This window comes from Mercenaria mercenaria, chromosome 7 (genome assembly GCF_021730395.1).
Source record: "Mercenaria mercenaria strain notata chromosome 7, MADL_Memer_1, whole genome shotgun sequence".
Taxonomy (NCBI): Eukaryota; Metazoa; Mollusca; class Bivalvia; order Venerida; family Veneridae; genus Mercenaria; species Mercenaria mercenaria.
The window spans coordinates 60646676-60668126 of record NC_069367.1 but is presented as its reverse complement, the minus strand read 5'-3'; the positions used below and the strand labels follow the sequence as shown (position 1 = coordinate 60668126).

Here is a 21451-nt window from a genome sequence, read left to right as displayed (position 1 = left end):
TTTATGTACGTTTTGTTTCAGTATAACTTTAATATTTTGTGTAATTCAAAATTAACACAACTTTTCTTGATTTGGACTAACAAATTTGCCATGACAACACAAGAGTGTGACAGGTAACTGATTTTTAGCTCACCTGAGCAATGCTCGGGTGAGATATTGTTATCACTCAATGTCCGGCGTCCGTCTGTCAACATTTAGCTTGTGTATGGGATAGAGGCTCTATTTTCCAACTGATCTTCATGAAATTTTGTCAGAATGATTAACTTGATCAAATCTAGGCCAAGTTCGAAAATGGGTCATCTGGGATCAAAAACTAGGTCACTAGGTCAAATCAAAGAAAAACCTTGTGTATGCGATAGAGGCTGTATTTTTCAACTGATCTTCATGAAGTTTTGTTAGAATGATAACCTTGATAAAATCTAGGCCAAGTTTGAAAATGGGTCATCTGGGGTCAAAAACTAGATCAAATCAAAGAAAAACCTTATGTATGCAATAGAGGCTGTATTTTTCAGTTGATCTTCATGAATTTTGGTCAGAATGATTGCCTTGCTGAAATCTAGGTCAAGTTCAGATATGGGTCATCTGGGGTCAAAAACTAGGTCACATCAAAGAAAAACCTTGTGTATGCAATAGGGGCTGCATTTTACACCGGATCTTAATGAAATTTGATCAGAATGTTTGTTTGGATGAAATCTAGGTAATGTTTGAATATGGGGTATCTAGGGTCAAAAACTAGGTCACCTGGTCAAATTAAAGAAAAACTTTGTGTACGCAATAGGGGCTGCATTTTACACTGGATATTAATAAAATTTAGTCAGAATGATTGCCTTGATGAAGTCTAGGTCAAGTTAGAATATGGGTCATCTGTGGTCAAAAACTAGGTCAATAGGTCAAACAAAGAAAAACCTTGTATATGCGATACTGTATTTTTCAATTGATCTTCATGAACTTTGGTCAGAATGATTGCCTTGATCAAATCTAGGTAAAGTTCGAATGTAGGTCATCTTCGCTCAAAAACTAGGTCACTAGGTCAATTTGAAAAAAATACTTGTTTACACTTAAGAGACTACATTTTTGGTCCAATCTTAATGAAAATTGGTCAAAATATTTGTTTCCATGAAATCACCAGGTCAAACATGTTTACACTGTTATGGTGTGTTTGTCAGGTGAGCGACCTAGGGCCATCTTGGCCACCTTGTTTAGCTCAACTATTTGAAGAATAGGTAGCGCCATTGCACTCTTGCATTTTTTGGCATCGACATCCCAATTTGGTTTTTGTTTTAAGTTTTTGTACGCAAGTTTGTGTCTCAGTAACCACTTGTGGAAACACAGATTGAAACTTCACACACTCATTCACTGTGATGAAATGACTTTCAGTGCACAGGTTCCTTAACTGTAGTTTGCTGTTTTACAACCTTATGCCCCTTTTTTGACTTTAGTCTACAAAATTATGCCCCTTTTTTTGACTGCAATTTTTAAGTTTTTGTCTGTGGGCTGGGAATAGATTGAGACTTCACATATTTGTCCACTGTGATGGTCTTGCATGCACTGCATAGATTCTGTAACTTTTTTTGCATTTTACAGAGTTATGCCCATTTTTTTTTTTACTTCAGTAGTGGACTATAACAAAGTTTGGAATACTAAATCTAATTTGTGAACATAGTGAGAAGGTAGTCCTACAGACTATTGCACCAGTATGTAACAGTACAAGGGGTAGACAATGCTAGAAAAATCCATCAACATGTATTAATCTAAAGAAAATGTAGTAACCTTTGCTAACACCTCAGAGAAACAAGTTCCCCAGGTCTCTATACAAAGGCGTATTTCTTCTGCAATGGGAAGAACTTTTTGTTGCATTTGCTCTTCTTAGCAATGACCTCTGTACAACAAGTACAGTGTTCCCAGTGTTAGCTCTACTGAGGTTGAACTTTATGAAGTTAAAGCTCAATATGAAAGGACATCATGGACATACAACAAACCCAGCTCGGTATGATGGACAAGGACTGGGTTGATGTTATATTTAATGCCTTTGAATAGTCAGTCACCAGGAAATGAAAGTCATAGGGAGTTGATCTGTCTCAATTCATGCAGAACCAGAATTGTTGAGGCTGCAGTCAGGAATGAACCTACTAAGTGGCCACAAGTCCAACTGGTAGATCTAAGGCTGTGCAAATGGAATGTATATTTTTGATATTTCAACAGGAAAAGCTAACCTGTGATAAAACAATGTAACATTTGTGTCTTTTCACACCGAACAGACTTAACTTGTTGAATGCTCAGCAGAACCTCAAATTTCATTCTTTTATTCAACTTATTTAATATGAAAAGACATTCATGTAATATTCTCTAACAATCTGGTTGTATTATTCTTGAGAAAATGGATCTCCTATTTGGACAAATGTTTAGAAAATGATTAGTGACATGGTTATGATTTTGTTTTTCAAATGCAGATATTGCAGACATTACATAGAACAGGCAGTTAGAATCACAACCAACAGAACCAACTTTTTCACTATATATTTTTAATATTAAATAACATCATTATGTACGTTTCAACAATCATCAAAAAACAATATTTCATATTCCAATTTTAAACATTCATATCTTATCATTCCTATATTGTATTTTATACCATGTAATTCAAATTTTGAATGTATATATACCTTATCATCATTTTAAACTTTGTTAAAGAATACACAGTAACACAGAAAATGTTTATCAAACAGGTAACCTTGTTGCAGCTATTAAATAATGAAGTCCTTAAATTTTCAAGCAGAAAATCAAATATGCTGTAACATCAGGGTAACACAAGGGAAAATACTTTCTTCTTTACAGTATGGCGTACAACATTATATTGTCACCTCAGTGCTGTAGTTATACACCTTTTTGGCATCAAGGTGAAAATTTACATTACAATGATTTTAAATAACCTGTAATTTTTACGTTGAAATCAAATATTATGAAATGCAAGAAACATGAATATCTTTATGGTATTGGTGTCACTGACCAAACTTTTTTAAATGATTGTCAGGCATACATGTACTTCATTTATAAATCAAAAGATCACTTCTTTATCAATATAACGTGGATTTGTCCATACTGACAATACAGCAAATTCACAAATGTTCTGCGCAGACAAAAAATTTGAACCTATGTAAAACAATTTTTTAAAAGAAGTGCATTATGGCTATCATAACAACATTCATGCAAAGCTTGATCTGTTGTCAGAATCAAAACTGGCTGGCAACCTTGACATAATACACAGTCTCGACTTTGGTGATAACAGAAGTCTACTATCTTGAAATAATTTTGTTCCAATTTTTGTTGATTTAAGCCTTGTCATCGAAGTGGAATATTTCATGCAAGAGTGATATCCAATTAACATCCAGACATATACAGTATAACCTGAGTAATTATTATTATAAATAATGCCCAGCTTCAGAATTAATGACATCTATCTGCCATGCTTCAGTAAGCGAATTATCATGGCAGTTTACTTAATGCACAGTAAGACACTGTTTTCAACTGTTAATGACATTGGAGGCAAATCAGTTTTTTTAGACCCAGTTGAAGAAACTGATTATTTATTTTGTTGGGTTTAACCGCGCACCGACACAGTTATAGGTAATATGGCAACTTTCCAGCTTTTATGGTGGAGGAAGACCCAAGGTGCCTCTCCGTGCATTATTTCATCATGAGCGGAAACCCGGGTAGAATCACCGACCTTCCATAAGCCAGCTGGATGGCTTCCTCACATGAAGAATTGAAAGCTCCGAGTGAGGCTTGAATCCACATTGATGAGATGCGAGTGATTTGAAGTCAGTGACCTTAAAGAAACCAAATCGCCTATTTCTATACAATGGCATATTCAATGGCCTTGTACATAAACAAAGCTTAAAATATTAATGACAAATGAAAAAACTCACATGAAATTAAAAACTCAGTTACACGTAACACCTTAGGACATTGAAGGTAACTTTTAAAGATAAATGTTTGTAGCCATAAACAACTGTAACTCGGAACATTTTGTTTTACCATCAATGTAAAATGATTATAAAACTAAAGTGAAACTATTTTAATAACAAAATTTTTATATCCAATGCCTTGTTGTGACCATCACTAATTTCTTGCAAAAATATTATAATAAGTAACATGATATTATAACAACAATATATTGAAAGTAAAAACTACCTTGCAGGCCCTTACAACTTTACAATATATTTATTCCGTGTGGATCTAATTCCATTTATAAATTTCATAAGGGGTACAAGTTAAATAGGCTGTACAAGTCTCCTTAAGGAATAGAATTTCTGGTCCCATAATTAACCAGACGAAAGTAACATCGGGTGAAAGCATGCTAGTTTACAAAGTCTGAATAGAACAAGAGCTGTCCATATGACAGCATGCTCGACTTTTCTCAGTGCTTGACTCTGAATTAGAGCTTTGCAAGTAAACACTTTATAAAACTTTGACCAAACAATTCTAAGTTAAATCAGAGTTATGGGGATTGTTTTTCCTGGTATAGACTTTGATAGGAAACAACTATTTTAAGTTTCAAGTCGAAAGCTTTGATAGTAACAGAGATATTTGACTTTATCAAAAACTTTAACCAAAAAATTCTTTGTTGTTGGTCATAATATTAACTCAGCCAGTGGTAATATACCTGTATGAATGGCATAAAGTAAATACATTTAACAAGGTGGTTTGGTCAGGAAAATGGTAATGGAAAACAATTAATTTTTAAACTTTTTAAAATTATGAAACTTCCTATCATCAAATTTACTTTCAATATATTTTTTGTTCCTTTACTAACACTAGTTATCAACTTTAATGAAATAAAACCTTAGTTAAAACATAACAAGTAATGACACCAAAAGAAAGAACACACCATAAACAAATCTGAGATATCAACAAATACATGCTCTAATCAACAGTGTACTTCTTTGAGTCTAAAAACCAAAATGATCAAAATCACAGTTGTTTCTGGTAAACTGTCATTTTTTTCTTAAATTAACTAGATTGTTACACTCCACTGGACTATTGCCCTCCGAAGTTGAACTGTCCCACTGCTCTATGCTGTTACTGGATCCGGTGGAACATATTTCCTCTTACTGACATATATCTTGTGTCCCGATACTGTAATAACATACATAAAACTGTCCCATACAACTGAAAGGAAAAACATTTAGTACAAAATAACTATATGTATATGCTGAAAAATTAAAATATCCAAAGTAACTAAATTAAATGTAAATATGTAACGTTTAAGTCAAAGCAAGAAATCTTCATTATTTATGGACTTTGATGGGTAAATTTTTTAGTTTGTACAACAATGTACATGTATTTTAAATAATGTTTTAAAAATCAGTGACAAATATCTAAAATGCTTGTAATGCAAAATAAAACCAAGAGAGCCCTGTTGACCCCTAAGTACTCACTTGAATACCCTACTTGTAAAATCATATAAAGTTTACCAGTAAGTTTGTTAAAGCAATAATTATTTTGCCCATTATTATGACTCTTGGCCTACACAGTCGACAAATGATGATAAACAAGTGTGCAAAGTTTCAAAGCTGTAGCTCTTACAGTTTTTGAGAAAAGGTGGACCTGAACAAAAATTTTAACCAAGAAACTAAAATTTTCTATATATTCATTCAACGATCTTCCATAGGGAAATAGATACAATAATTAATATTAAAATCACTCTTTATTGAATTTTCGGCCACCTGGCCTTTATCAAAACATGAAAAGTCATTGATACATCTAAGTACAAAAAGAGCCATAACTTTGACAAATTTCACTTCAGAGTTATGGTTCTTGGCCTACTATGTAATTGTAATGATGACAAACAAATGTGAAAATTTCAAAGCAATAGCTCTAATGGTTTTTGAGAAAAGGTGGATCCAAACAAAATTTTTAACCAACGCAGATGCAGACAATCAAGTGACGACAATACCTCGTAGATTTTTTTCAAAAATCATACGAGCTAAAAATTGCTCCAGAAATGGAAGCGCAAAAACTATTACATGTAACAATGTGAAATATGGCAACTTTGACTAATTCAAGTGGATAAAATCTAGTGATACAGAGGTCATGTTTCATATAGAACATGAGAAACAATATTCAATTTCAAGGACTATTCAAGCTTCAAGAACTATTTTTCTCGAAACCATGTCTTGAAATGAAGTTCAAGCAACAGTTATCAACTATTTCTAACAGATTTTATTTGTAACACTTGCAGCAGATCTTGTGACTATAAACATTCTATGCTATGATCTTGCAGCCATACACATTCTATATTTCTTGAAGATTTCTAAAAAAAAACAACAACAAAGGATGTTCCCCAATAAGGTTATGCTCAAACTGTTTAGACCAAAAACAGACAACAATGGATGAAGGTTGACCACAATCTTAACCTTGAGCACTTCATGTTCAAATGAACTAACAAGAGCTGTCACAGGAGACAGCGTGCTTGACTACATGTATTTCGATGCTGGACAGTGAAACTGCGCACATCTGAGGAAGCTGGAGCTGTCACTAGTGTTTAATGACTCCAATAAGAATGAAGATATTGGACAATAGCTTGAGTCTGTGTCAAAAGTCCTAAGTAAAAAGAGAGATAAAGAACATTAAATAAGTATAAATCTAAGCAAAAAGGGGGATAATTCATGAAATATAGGTGCAAGAGAGATTTCTGCACCTTGTGTCATATGATGTGGGTGATGATGTTCAAGTTTGAATCAAATCCATTTAGTAATAACTGAGATACAGTGAATATGCATCAAAATAAACCTGAAAGTCTAAGTAAAAGGGGGGCATAATTCATGAAATATTGGTACCAGAGTTATGGACCTTGTGTCATATGATGTGGGTGATAAGGTGGAACAATATTTTAAGTTTGAATCAAATCCATTTAGAAATAATTGAGATAGAGTGAAAGTGCATCAAAACTTTAACCTGAAATTCTAAGTAAAAAGGGGGTATAATTCATGAAATATTGGTGTGAGAGTTATGGCCCTTGTACCATATGATGTGGGTGATGATGAGAAATAAATATTTTAAGTTTGAAACAAATTCATCAAGTAATTACAGAGATAGTGCATCAAAACTTTAACCAAAGTGCGGACGTGGAAGGATGCCGACGCCTGGTCGTGTAGGACAGTTCTCCATACTTTGTATAGTCAAGCTAAAAATAGTTAAAATACCTACTGGATATTTTTCTGAATTTGTCTTTTTTGCTAGCAGAGAGAGGAATTCTTGAAGCAGTGTGAATAATGTTAAGGAATTTATTTGCCAGATCTTCGTTGTTCTCTAGATCACCACCAGACTGTAACACAAACACAAAACTTCACAATAAATTCTCAGCAACTGTTTAAAATTTCTACATATCAGCTAAACAAACATCAAACAATTCATAGTGGACATACTGAACTGGGTAGTGGTTTTATCAAACTTAACCCACTAAGAACTTTATTTATGGATAGGGTTAGGCAACTCTTAACACACATCTTTGATTCAAATTTATTATCTCACTACTGCATTTACTTATCTAAAACAAACTGTTATAAGCATGGGTGAAAGTTTGGAATTTTGAAAATCCTGAAAAAAATTGCTGGGGGCATGGGGGCCGCTAGGGCCCCCAGTGGGTCCAGGGCAAAGCCCTGGTAGGGGGGCCAGGGGGGCAAAGCCCCCCGAAGCTACTGAGAATTAGTGATTTTGAATGCTTAGAACAGCCCTATTCTAGCCTTATATGTGTGCCAAAAAATTACTAATTATGTTGCACAAAATGCATGATTATCAGTTAACAGTAACTTTTTTAAGTCAAGGACTTGTTTCAACAATATACCCTCAACATGTTTTTGTAAGGTTCAGACTGAAACAACCCGATAATTCTAGCAACATTTTTGTTTTTTCATGCCACCCTTTTTTTTTTTATTTAAAGTTTTGGCACACCATTCACTAAATGCAGACCCTGCAATATCCGGTTTTCGTAGCCAAAGACCCTATAGATCACCATCAGTGCCACATTCAGATAGTCAAACCAATCTCCATTTGTTACCATGTTTGCTTTCTAAGTCCTAGGTATTGTACGCTGGCGGTAAAAACTTCATTTTTCACCCACTATCCCGTGACCCCTAATTACGGTGCGTTCATCCCCAATAGAAATCTTGATTTTATTCGTGTTCCTCATGGAAAAACTTTGGAGATAAAAAGCCTGCAAAGCGTAGAAATCAAGACATGCGTTTGAAAGTCCGTGCAAACTTTGACTCGGCAATTTTTAGGCGCACGTGAAAGTCATGAAAAACGTGAGTGAATAGTTATATAAACGGTCGTCTTGCTTCCTTTTATCAGTATGCAGCTGTTTATATATTTTTCCTGTATCCTATCTGATCTACATTGCTTTGGATTCGAAACCCCCGGAAATAATTATTTTGAGAAGTGTCCAAAAATACGGACACAATAATTATCATCAACCCATCCCTGTTCAAAGAGGAAGAACATTAACAATGATCGGTAAGTATTCTGTTGATAAAATAAGTACTGGCCTTGTTTTCGTCATCAGTTAAAACCCCCTCAAAGAGCTAAAAGAAGTGTGTCGGTAACATGGCATCTGTAGTGGAGATCAAAGTTGCCCGAGATTGTCATGGCATTACGTCATATTTTCGCGCCATGTGACTCATCACTGTCTAATCGTACCGCCTCGGTTCTTTAAAACAGTAAAAAAATATCTTCTTTATTTTCTTTTTAAAAGCGAATGAGCAATATTCCGTATAAACTGACAGGTAAACTGTGTCGAACAAGTGACCTATTTGCCCTCAAGGAATTTATATTTTTGTTTGAGAAGAATATCTTACATATCCTGTCAAAAATACACCTACAAAGATTCATTTACTTATCAAACTTATTTAAAACCACAGCAACATCATACTGCTTTATTTTAAAACCACATTTCTATTTACGTCCACGAGGTGTTACTGCCGCATTACAGAAATGTTTGCCAAAATTGTTTTACTCGATGTATTGAAAAAGCTGCCGCGTTTTTATTATTTAAGATTTTTTAATTCTGTTTTTTGTACTTTCTTGTCAAAAGTCTGAATTTTATGACCATAGAATGTATTACTTATTTACTTTTTAAAATAAATAAATAATTAAGACCGCGCTGTTTGAAATTTTACAAATAACTGTATGAAAATTCGATCGTTTTTATAGAATATTGCCTACATTTCTGTCGATATCTTATTAAAATTGTTATAGAATTCAAACTGTGTTACTTCTCAAGTGGTGCTGAAAATCTGAAGCGATTATATTAAAAAATGAAAGCATTACGCGCGTTTTTTGGTGTACGTGTCGATAAACAAAGATATTATTATTACGATAGGTCGCTCATGTTCGTGGAATGGAAAATTACTGGTATGACGTTTTGATATTTTTACGATTCGCGGGAAAATTACATTCAATCCAGGTTATTTTTAAGGATGTAATTTCTGAATTTGGTAAAGTTACGAGAAAAAGCCACTCACCCGATCCGACGAGCATACAGAGAGGTCCACTCGTCCCTATCCAGACATTAACTCGCCAATCCTCGCATAAGACATAACTCGCAATATACAAGGCGTCTAAATGTTCTTAGTGTTTGAAGATAAAATTGCATGCAAGAAATCGAGAAATGCATGCTGCAGACAAAAGTCCGTGCAAAACCTGACGCGGGGGAACTGTTCGGCGCATGTAAAATTTATATGAAAAACTAACAGTTGTTTTTATTGAAGTACAGCGACTATGCGAACATAGAGTCGGTTGTGTTTGTCGGCGATCGATTGATTTTTCGATCTTTGTGGGAATGATGACACTATACCCCCCCCCCCCCCCCCCCTTTCGACCCGGATTTAGACGATTTGGAAAAACGATCCCGGTCGAGATGAAAAATCCGGAACTTCCGGAGTATTCCGGAAAACTTTCACCCATGTTATAAGGCATAAACTATCTATTTTTGTAATCTGTTCATTAGAATTTTTTAAAATTAATTTTGTGTAGATTGAAAAAAAGTGAAAATATTAACACTGTTTGAAAATAAACAATGTTGTACATTATTATCTGAATAAAAGGCAACAAAAATTACATAAAGAATCTTTTGTTACATTTCTTTGCATATGAAGGTTATGATATAGCGATAATAAAAATATCATTAAATTTTACATTTTTGAATTGTACTTTACAGAAAATATATCTTTGCTGTTTTTTTGCTTCTTTGTTTTGTTTTGGGTTTAATGCCATTTTGCAACAGTATTTCAATTATAAATGTAACAGCGGGCAGTTAACCTAACTAGTGTTCCTGGATTCTGTACCAGTACAAACCTGTTCTCCGTAAGTAAATGCCAATTTCCCCACATCAAACAGAGGTGGAGGACGAATGAAGTCAGACACAATGTCTTTTATCAAATCGTCATGGAGAACATTCGCCCTGCCTGGGGATCAAACTCGCGACCCCGAGATCCATAGATCTCTGCTCTACCTATTGAGCGAAGAGGGCGGGCTTCTTTGCTGTAGTTTAAGATCAAAATATCAAGTGAACACAAGATGTGAGTGTTGTAAAAAGTCAATTTTATAAGTGAATGTTTCAGTACATTTAAAACATATCAGTATCTATGACTAACCTATCCTATACAGGACTGCTTAGTCATTATATCACTCACATATGACTAGAACTTTTGGTTAGTTGATCAGGCCTGTATTTCTAGCCACTGTCAATAAATATACCTCAATAACTTGAACTTTAACTGTGGATAAAAGCAATGGGTATAGAATACATTTTTCAACACAGTAAGTTTTCTGTTTTTAAAGTCAGTCAGGGAAAAATTCTGTTGATGTATTCTTTAGAAATACAGACCTGAATATCTAGTGTAGAAGCAATGGACATAACTTTAGACAAACATTCTTTTAATCTGGCAAGTTTTTGACTAAGAAAATCCAATTTCAAAACTGACCTAGGTTTCATAGAGACAAACATTCTGACAAAGATTTATGAAGATCAAATAGAAAATGTGTTTTACAAAGCTTTTTCTGTAATTTAACCTAATGACCTAGTTTTTGACCTCAACCTAAGATGATCAAGTAGGAAATGTGACCTTTAGAGTGTAAACAATGTTTTTCTATGATCTGACCTTAGTACCGTTATTGACCTAGTCTCTGACCTAGATTTCATAGCTCTAGACAAAATTTATGACAAAGTTTCATGAAGATGAGATAGAAAATAAACCCTTTCATGGGTAAATAAAGGTTTCCCATTAACTGACCTAGTGACCTAGTTTTTGACCCAAGAAAATAATTCATCAAAAAGTTTATTGAGGGTAACAATCGTCAAACAAGTCACATTAAGATTGGGCAAAATTTGTGATTTTTACAGTGTTAACAATCAAGTCATTGATGACAACATACACAGGGTGATCACAACAGCTCACAATGAACACGTTGTGCTAAGGTTAGATTACAGCTACATGCAGTCTACATACATTTATAACAGCCCCATCTTCTGTCAGCACCAAATAGCCCATGGAATCTGGAATTCTGTCTAAAGGTACTGTCATTTTTGTTTCTGGCAACCTGAAAACAATACCAGTTTGAACAGTACATAGTTACAAACTTACAAGGAAATAAACAGATGAAATTTCTGAAAGATAAACAGGAGATCTGTAAAATCATTGGTGCATTTATAAGAAGAGCGAGTAATGACTGTCAGTGAGTGTGCTTGTCTATTTGAAGCCCTTCCCCTTAATGCTAATTAAATACAAAAGCATCAGCAAAAGTTTCTTAGTTAAAAGGGTGACATACTTTTGCCAAAATGTTAGCAAGAGTTATGAAACTTGCCATGCGAGAACCTGAATTTAAACATGCTTACATGCAATACTATTGTAAAATGGGACATAATTCTGACAAAGTACAAGCTAAAGTATGAGTTATGTAACTTGCTTAGTGAGGTCACCCCTCAGGGTGCCGAGTCATCGTGTAGTTTGAAAGCATTTTGCCTAGCTGTGTTTTAGAAATCTGCTTACAAGCAAAACTTGAATGTGAATTTCTATTTCTAAGTTCATAAGGAGCATAGTTTTGACAAAAGAAAAGCTTAATTAACTCAATAACTTGTTCCATAAGGTCAGCTCAAGATGCCAAAGTCATGTGTGAAGTTTGAAAGCATTTGGCCTAGTATGGTTTGCGAAACTGGCTATGCAAACATTTAATCTGAAATTTCAAGTTTAGGGTCCGATGGGCATTATCTGATAAAACTAGAATTGTATCCAAAGAACACAGATGCCCCCACATACTGCACCATCCTCTTATTAGCAAAGTTTTTAGTACAGACAATCTTCAGATGAAAGATGTTCGACTAAAAGTTTGAAGCGAATGGTATTCAGATAAGGTTGACATGTGCATCTGAGCAACTTGAATCCATTCAATCAAAAAGTGTATGAGGAGAGTTGGAAGACATCAAATTTCTTCACTATGGCCTATTTTCTATTTTTTTTGTGAAATCAAGAAAGGGCCATAATTCTAGAAAAATAGCCACACAAAAAGATCCATTATTCATGGTCATCTAATTCATTTGCAATTTGTACGCCAATATTGGAAGCTTTTATCGAAGTCTCATTTTTCTCAGGACCGATGAATTAAAATGATAAACTAAAAGATGCTTTGTAAAAAAGCACATGTCTCCCCCAATGCAAAGTCATACAGGCAAGAAGTCAGTAGGGGTCAGGAGTGAAAGTCAAAAAGACACTGATGGTTGGCTGCAATAGGGATCATCTACTTGGCATGTCCAGTCATCCCGCTAAGTTTCAACATTCTTGGCCTAGTGGTTCTCAAGTTAGTTTCCGGAAATGATTTTATATGACCATGCCCCTGTAACCTTGACCTTTAATAGACTGACCCAAAAATCAATAGGGGTCATCTACTCTGCATGTTCAATCATACTATGAAGTTTCAACATTCTGGGTCAAGTGGTTCTCAAGTTATTGATTGGAAACGGTTTTCAATGTTCTGGCTCCTGTGACCTTGACCTTTAACGTAGTGACCCTAAAATCAATAGGGGTCATCTACTCTGCATGTTCAATCATCCTATGAAGTTTCAACATTCTGGATCAATTGGTTCTTAAGTTATTGATCGGAAACGGTTTTAAATGTTCACGCCCCTGTGACCTCGACCTTTAACGGAGTGACCTCAAAAACAATAGGGGTCATTTACTCTGCATGATCAATCATCCTATGAAGTTTCAACATTCTGGGTCAAATGGTTCTCAAGTTACTGACCAGAAACAGTTTTCTATGTTCAGGCCCCTGTGACCTTGACCTTTAACAGAGTGACCCCAAAATTAGTTGGGGTCATCTACTCTACATGTCCAATTATCCTATGAAGTTTCAACATTCTGGGTCAAGTGGTTCTCAAGTTATTGATCGGAAACAGTTTTCCATGTTCAGGCCCCTGTGACCTTGACCTTTAACAGAGTGATCTCAAAATTGTTAGGGGTCATCTACTCTGCATGACCAATCACCCTAAGAAGCTTCAACATTCTGGGTCAAGTGGTTCTCAAGTTACTGACCGGAAATGGTTTTCAATGTTCACGCCCCTGTGACCTTGACCTTTAACGGAGTGATCCCAAAATCAATAGGGGTCATCTACTTTGCATGTACAATCGTCCTATGAAGTTTCAACATTCTGGGTCAAGTGGTACTCAAGTTATTGATCGGAAATGGTTTTCAATGTTCAGGCCCCTGTAACCTTGACCTTTAATGGAGTGACCCCAAAAACAATAGGGTTCGACACTTTGCATGTACAATCGTCCTATGAAGTTTCAACATTCTGGGTCAAGTGGTACTCAAGTTATTGATCGGAAATGAAGTGTGACGTACGTACGGACGGACAGAGCAAAAAACAATATTTCCCCCCCTAACTGTTTGCTTTAGTATTTAAGACATGGATTGTGCTCGTTAAAAAGTTGCCGTTATATTACTTGTTTTTTTTTGTAAATATGTTATTTATAAATAGCTTTCACTCGGGTTGGAGGCTTGCTGAATATGACATTTTAACGTTTTTCGTCATTTTAGATACATGGTAAATGATAGGAAACAGAATTATTTATAAGTATTTAATCCTGAGAAAACACAATTGGAAATTTGATAAATTATTGATAGTAATTAGCACTTTGAATGCCATACATTGTACACAAAAATAAATCTATCTGTAATAAGAAATCTTTTATCGGTTTTGTGTTTTTCTCGAGACTGAAGAATTTAGTATTTTTAACATGGATTGTGCTCATAAATTGTTGGATTCGTTTACTTCTTGAGTAGAGAGCTATTTATATAAAAAATTTAATATTTCCAGGACTAAAGTTAAAAATACTTCTGAAATACTTGCGACTGAAAAGTAAAGAAATCGGTTGAAAAATATATCAGTTGAATGACTTCAGTACAATGTAATACAGAACTGCTGTATGAATAAGGAGAGCCTTAAGAATAATTGCCACTTCCAAAAAGAAAATAATAATTATTCATCAGTAGCTACCCTTGATTCTTACAAGGCTATCCTGATCATGATACATACACTGAAATAGAGCCCACATATCATTCAGTTACTGAACCTGTATTGAAATTATCATCAACTGAATATAAATAGAATAATAACTGTTTTAACTGACTGAACTGATGTACCTTCCAATTTTTGCTCTATCCGAACACTAGTACACATTTAATTTACATTCATTAGAAATGACTGCTTCATTTGTAGGGTAGAAATAAATAAAAAGCGGTCCATTTGATCTATTCATGTTTTGACTACCATATGAATTGACTTGTTACAAACTTACTAAGAAAATATTCAATAACAACTTGTTTTTATCGTTTCCGCATTTGTTGTAGGCTTGGGACTACTAATTGTTTGCCACACACATAAAGAGGCATAAGCACACTAAAATGTTGGTCTCAAACCTGTTCTCATTTAAAATGTCTGTAACTTGCATTTTCTTGAAGTACATTGTAAGAACATTATGTTAAATGCAAAGAGCTATAAAAATAAATACATGTGTATTTTATACTTCTTTGTTTAATGGAAGAATATGTATATGAGTATATTTTGGCCGAACAAATACATTGTAGTAGAAACTAAAATCTCAAATAAAAGCTGAAATTAAACAATCATATATATGATTCTTATTTAGAAAACAATCTGAACCTTGCAGGTGATGATGGAACTGACACACAAAGTCAAGTTTATACCAAATAGCTCTACACCCTAATAAAAAACTCAAAACAAGATTCACAAAAGGTATCCCCACTAAAAGATCAAAACTTATAGTCGGTTAAAAAGCTCTTTTGAGCTTATGTTATCATGTTGCTTTTTTGCCGATTTTAAATAAAACTTGAAATCTATCTTATCTTTAAATTCAGACTCTTTTAAAAGTAACAAGCAAATTCGATGAATTGGTATCCCCCGTCGAAAGGGTTTGTGATGAGGAACGGCAAAACAGTATATCCGGCAAAAAGTTAAGGATGTTACTAAGAGGCAAATAATTTCATTAGTCAAAAGGTGGTGACCAGGTGTGGGTACACAACTTCACATGTTTAATAAATGCTCATGGAAAAGAATGAAATAAGTTTAATGAAATTCTATCAATTGGTTGGTTTATGTACAAATCTGTAGATTTTTAAACAATTAAAGGGCAAGAACTCTAAGGAAAATTGACCAATTAAAAAAAAAAAGAGGAAGGCATCATCGAAGTATGTTGGTTCATATTTATTTCAAGTTTCATGAAATTCTACCATCTTGTTACTGAGAAATTGCTGCAGACGTGGATTTTTCATTAAATCAAGGGCAATAACTCTAAGGGAAATTGACCAATAAAAAAAAACCAAAAAAAAAAAACAAAAAAAATTGACGGGCATCATCGCAGTATGTTGGTGCATGTTTATTTCAAGTTTTATGCAATTCTACGTGATAGTTACTGAGAAATGGCTGCGGACGGACATTTTTGGGCATTTTTCATTAAATCAAGGGCAATAACTCTAAGGGAAATTGACCAATAAAAAAAAACTTGACGGGCATCACCGCAGTATGTTGGTTTATGTTTATTTCAAGTTTCATGAAATTCTACCTGCTAGTTACTGAGATATGGCTGCGGACGGACGCACGAACGCACGCATGGACGTGACGGACGGACAACGCCATTTTAATACCCCTCTCCCGATTTCATCGGCGGGGGATAACAACATTGAAAAAGCAAATATTCTTAACAATTAAACAATTTCAGCCAGTTTTTTACTTAAACAGACATGCAGACAAAAACTGAGGCATCTGGACCCGAGAAATTACTTTAAATAGCCTCCAATGAGTGACATTATCATCAGTAAAGTTGGACTATTAAAGCTCCTTGCCAACCTCAATGCCAACAAAGCTGCCGGCCCTGACAATATAAGACCAATTGTCCTGAAGGAGCTGACAGACATCATCACTGTTCTCTTTCAAAAGTCCCTGACCACCGGCAATATTCCCTATGACTGGATCAGTGCAAATGTCTGCCCAGTATACACAAAAAGGAGATACTGGGTCAGTGATCCAGCAAACTATCGCCCAATTTCCCTTAAATGCATTCTCTGTAAAACCCTTGAACACATAGTTGCCTCTCAACTGTTTTTTTTTCAATTTGCCACCCACAACATACTCTAGCTATGATCTGCATGGCTTCAGAGAAAGACGATCATGCGAGACCCAGCTCATTGAATTAACTGATACCTTGTGAACAACCTCTCCTCTGGTAAACAAACATATCTTATACTCCTTGATTTTTCTAAAGCTTTTGATAAAGTGAACCATCTCAAACTCTTATACACTCTTTAAGAACATGATGTTTGTCCTCAAATCCTAAACTGGATTCGATTTTTTCTCAATGGCCCTAGACAGACAGAAGTTTTGGATGGTGACTGTTCTTCCGAAGTGCCTGTTACCTCTGGGGTGCCCAAGGGGTCAGTCCTATGTCCTGTTTCCTTCTTTACATCAACCAGCTACCTTCCTCATTGTTAAAGGCTTAAGTCAGATTATTTGCTGATGACACTGCTGTGTACCTTACCATCAACTCACCATCAGACTTTCCAACACTCCAACATGATCCAAACAACATGGTACAATGTACTCTGGGAGAAGCAGTTAGACATGGAGTTCAATCCTTCAAAATGGCAAGTTATTCATATAACCAAAAACAAAACTGATTAAACACCTATATCTGCTCCATGGCCAAATCCTAGAATCTATATCTAATGCTAAATATCTCGGACTAGATCAATCCGCTGACCTTAACTTTAACACAGGCATATCTAGATAAACTTCTAACGCAAACAGACCTCTTTGTTTCTTTAAAAGGAATATAACAACGACTTTGATATATAGCGGGAGATTAACTGCAACTAGGTTATGGTATATTATATAAAACATGATGAGCCTGCAGTCTAGTCTGCAATGTTTAAGGGAACGCCAGCCCAGGTCTTCCTGCATGGCTGTGGCACTCGAGAGAGAGGGGAGTAGTGACTCTTTACCCAACGTCTCTGGACCATTTCTACCTTGTGAATGTTGGAGTTAGTGCAGGGACTCCAGATAGTTGACGCATATTCAACCTGTGGCCGGACCAGTATGCTAGTTGTCTGACTTTTTTTATTTTTCGTTGTTTGGTCAGCTATGCTTTCTGCACGACTAACACTTGCACGGCCCTCTGTAATCATTCTTTAGAATCGGTTCAAAGTGAACGCAACTTCCTTTCTACTTTATAGTAAACAGTCCTTGCCTTTGGACAACTTACTATTCTTTAGAATAAGTTACGAAGGAACATAAGTTCCTTTCTACTTTTTAATTTTTAGTAAACAGTCCTTACTTTTGGACAACTTACTTTTTATTAAATGTAAGTGTACCATTCATAGATGTATCTGGTAAGCTATTTTATTTGGCATTTGTTCTTTTAGTAATAACCACGAGAGATGTATTTTGTGAAATTTGCGTATTTCCACGTTTGTTATTGTTATATTACAATTCGTATTGTTTCATGTTCCTCATTTTACTGTTTTATGTTTTTAGGTTTTCTTTGTACATAGTATACTGGTACGCTGTCCAATAAATGGAAACTATCTACAACATGGTTGAGTTCACCATAAATACAAATATACCACTACTACAAAATGGCTCCCCGACGAGGAATCGGACCCCGGTCTCCCGCGTGACAGGCGGGGCTACTTACCCCTATACGAAATTTGGATCTAATATACCTTTAATGCCTTTGGACAGAACTATATAGCAGAGTCTACCTTCAATTTTCTGACAGAATGTTTGCAACAATGTTTTGAACAAAGATGTATAAATTACAGGTACAGTCAACAAGACACACATCATCTAGTACTATATCTGTGATGTGGACAAAGATGGGGCCTCACTTTGGGGGAATTTGGCAATCGAACCATTTCGTACCTCTAATATCTACAAGTGTTAATACAAACAGTGAACCAGAAGGAGTAAATCAATGTGAAGTCAGTGAAATAGAAGCCAATGAGTTAAAAGTATAAGAGCATACTTGTGAACCTGATAATGCCATCAGTTCAGAAATACAGTCCAACAGCACAACAGTCTCTGAATGTGATATGAATGAAAAAGAAAGTGATGAAAATAAACTTATTGTGTCAATGCGACCATTACCAAATGGAAAGTTCAGGCCGCTTTAAGATTTACTGACACAATTAATGGAGAAATTACAACTGTATCGTCTGTTCCTGGAGTCATTCTAGTTGATTGTGAAGAAAACATTAAGTGTAACATGTCATGGAAAAAAGCAAATTACTATGATGACTGTGGTGTTTGGAACAGTAAGAAATGAAGAACTTGCAAGACCAACTTTCTTTTGTTCTTTTGGAAGAACTGGAAAATGGCCAGACAGGCTAAAAGGCAAAGTTGTAAAAACACCATGAAATCCACAACCAAATTTAGAAAACGTAGTGACACTACACATGTATTATACAGTCTTAAAATGAAATGTTGAATTCAAGAAACGTGTAAGCTGGTTTGAAAACTTGCCTGCGGCACTTTATACAAGAAAGTATGTGATGGTTGTTGAGTATCAGGGAACAAACGGAGAGTATGGAAAAGCTCATGGAAATTAAAAAAAGCAAATGAACAGCCTTAAAACGTTCTCACCCGATCACTATCAAATTGTTTAAGAAGCTCTTAAGCATGATAGCCTGTGGATGCATATACCAAATTAACAAAACTTAACGACTCGGCTCTCAATTCAAAATATTTGCACCGGTGTCAGTATTATTAAACTAAAACTGTAGGTAGTGAGAATAAAGTAAAAATGCTGCAGATAAAAGTTTGAATATTATTAAGTCAGTAGATGGGTACCCTTTTGTCAGTGAAATAATTCACTCAAGGGACAGTGATCAAACTTGCAGTGATGAGTAGTTGGCAGATCCAAGGTCATTCATTAAGTCAAATGGGGGTGTTGTAGGAACTGACAGAACATTCTTGCTTGTTACGTGGCATTAAAAGTGTATAAAACGTATAAAATGAAAGTAGTACGTTAAGAAACAGTTGAGCCCCTAATTATGATAGGTCCACTCATGCTGCACTGGGATGGCAAAACAAAACCTTATTACATGTTCTTTCAATATATTCTTAGTATTTTAGATATTGGGCTTAAAATGTGGAAATGTTGATTGGAAAAAATGATGAGAAAGCCTTGACCAATGCCACTGATGAAACGTGTCCAGAAGCCAAACGTAGGTTGTGTAAAAACACATTAAGGACAATTTGTTAAGAAATATGACAGAGAAGATCCCAAAAACTATGCAGGAGAGAAATGAAATTGTAAATAAAATATTTGGACTCAATGGGGTTGCATGTGCTAATGATAGTGCCATATCTGATGATAGGAATGTTGAATTGAAAGAATCCTTGAAACACCATCCACACTTTTTAGAAAATTATGAAAAGTTTGTTGAAAGAAAGATTTCGGAACACTACGTCAATGAAAATGATCCGCTGTGGGCAAATAATAATCAATCGGTGCCATAGACTGAAAATTTCCACAGACCGGAAACAAAACAAAAAGCCCCAACAAAACCCCATAAAAATCTTGTTTTTGTTGAAAAACTGTATGGTGCTGTTATGGTTCAGCATATGAATGTAAGATATGCCCTTCACGGAACTGGGAAGTATTCGCTTTATCCAAAATTCAATAAGTTCAGGTTAGCAGAAGGTGTGTGGCGATCAAAATCTGACAGTGAAAAAATACCTATAAAAGAAAAATCCTAAATGCTAAATCAAAACTTGGAATGCCATGAAATATTGTATCAGCTGATGGTACTTACTCAAATGGACAGACTCCAGCAGTCGCCAAGAAACCAGGGCAAAAAAGCCGTGCCAAAGTGACACGAACATTTACCCTGCATACTGATTCTGTTGGAAACAACAGACTTAATGCTTCGTCAAGCGGCGCAATCGTCACTTCCTTTCAAGAAACATAATCAGTCATAAACATTGACTATACAATGCCATGTGTTTGAATAAGCAATGCCATGTCTTTGTGCATGATTAGTATGTCCTTACATAGAACTTTTGATAAGCAATGTCATTATATATTTTATTGTTTTGTAATTATGTATCTAATTTATTAACATGACAAGTATGGTATAGTACGAATTTTTAAAGATACATTATATCACTAAATATGGTTAATAAAAATTTCGATGGCTTTACAATGGTGACAATAAAGTTACAAATGTTTGATAAGTTGTTATGTGATAAAGGTAAAATGTATGTTTACTCAGGATACATAAGCACTCAGTTTGGTTCATAAACCATACAAATGTATCCGACATAGTAATATTTGTCTATTACATACAAGAGAAGGAATTAATATTCGAGAGTTATATTTTCCAAAGCGAAACACGTCCTCAGTGGCAGTGCTTTGTTATTTGACAAACTCATCCTAAGCGGTCCTTAGTGGTACCGGATGCGTTGAAAACCAAAGTTAATCAGTCTATTAGCACTTTATGATAAGTACCCCTTAGACGTCCATGGTGTCTCTTTAACAGTCCTTAGAGCCTCCTTAGTGGTCCTTAGTGCCTCCTTAGCTGACTTAAATGGGAGAACTGCTGGGCATAATTCATTCATATCTTTTTTATGATAGCATTTATTCCTTAGATTTTTCTCCAGGTCCTTATGGTACCCTTGGTGACACTTAAGTGGTTCTTGGTGCCCACTTAAAATTAGTAATTAGTCATCGGCATAATTATAATGAACAATCTTTTCTTGGTAAGAAACATTCAATATATTCAAAATTTTTATGCTAAAAAGAGAAACAGATAAAATAGGACCTTGCGGAACGCCCTGCTCCAGCATTTCAAGAATCAGAAAGGGCAGAACCAACACGTG

At 35.1% G+C, this 21451-nt stretch overlaps 1 protein-coding gene across 2 annotated transcripts; it reads right to left on the bottom strand.

Moving 5' to 3' along the window:
* Positions 1 to 2502: 2502 nt before the first annotated feature.
* On the bottom strand, positions 2503 to 14947 carry LOC123554084 (ragulator complex protein LAMTOR4-like). 2 transcript variants are annotated; one of them, XM_053548510.1, is made up of 4 exons: positions 14853 to 14947; positions 11508 to 11598; positions 7210 to 7327; positions 2503 to 5169 (listed from the first exon to the last, which is right to left on the bottom strand). In XM_053548510.1, exons 2-4 carry the CDS (start codon positions 11580 to 11582, stop codon positions 5072 to 5074), a joined length of 291 nt encoding a protein of 96 aa, XP_053404485.1. In that variant the 5' UTR covers positions 11583 to 11598; positions 14853 to 14947; the 3' UTR covers positions 2503 to 5071. The 2 variants fall into 2 exon arrangements, with proteins under 2 accessions (XP_053404485.1, XP_053404486.1); XM_053548511.1 differs by lacking the exon at positions 14853 to 14947 and adding an exon at positions 14698 to 14843.
* Between the last annotated feature and the right edge of the window lie 6504 nt (positions 14948 to 21451).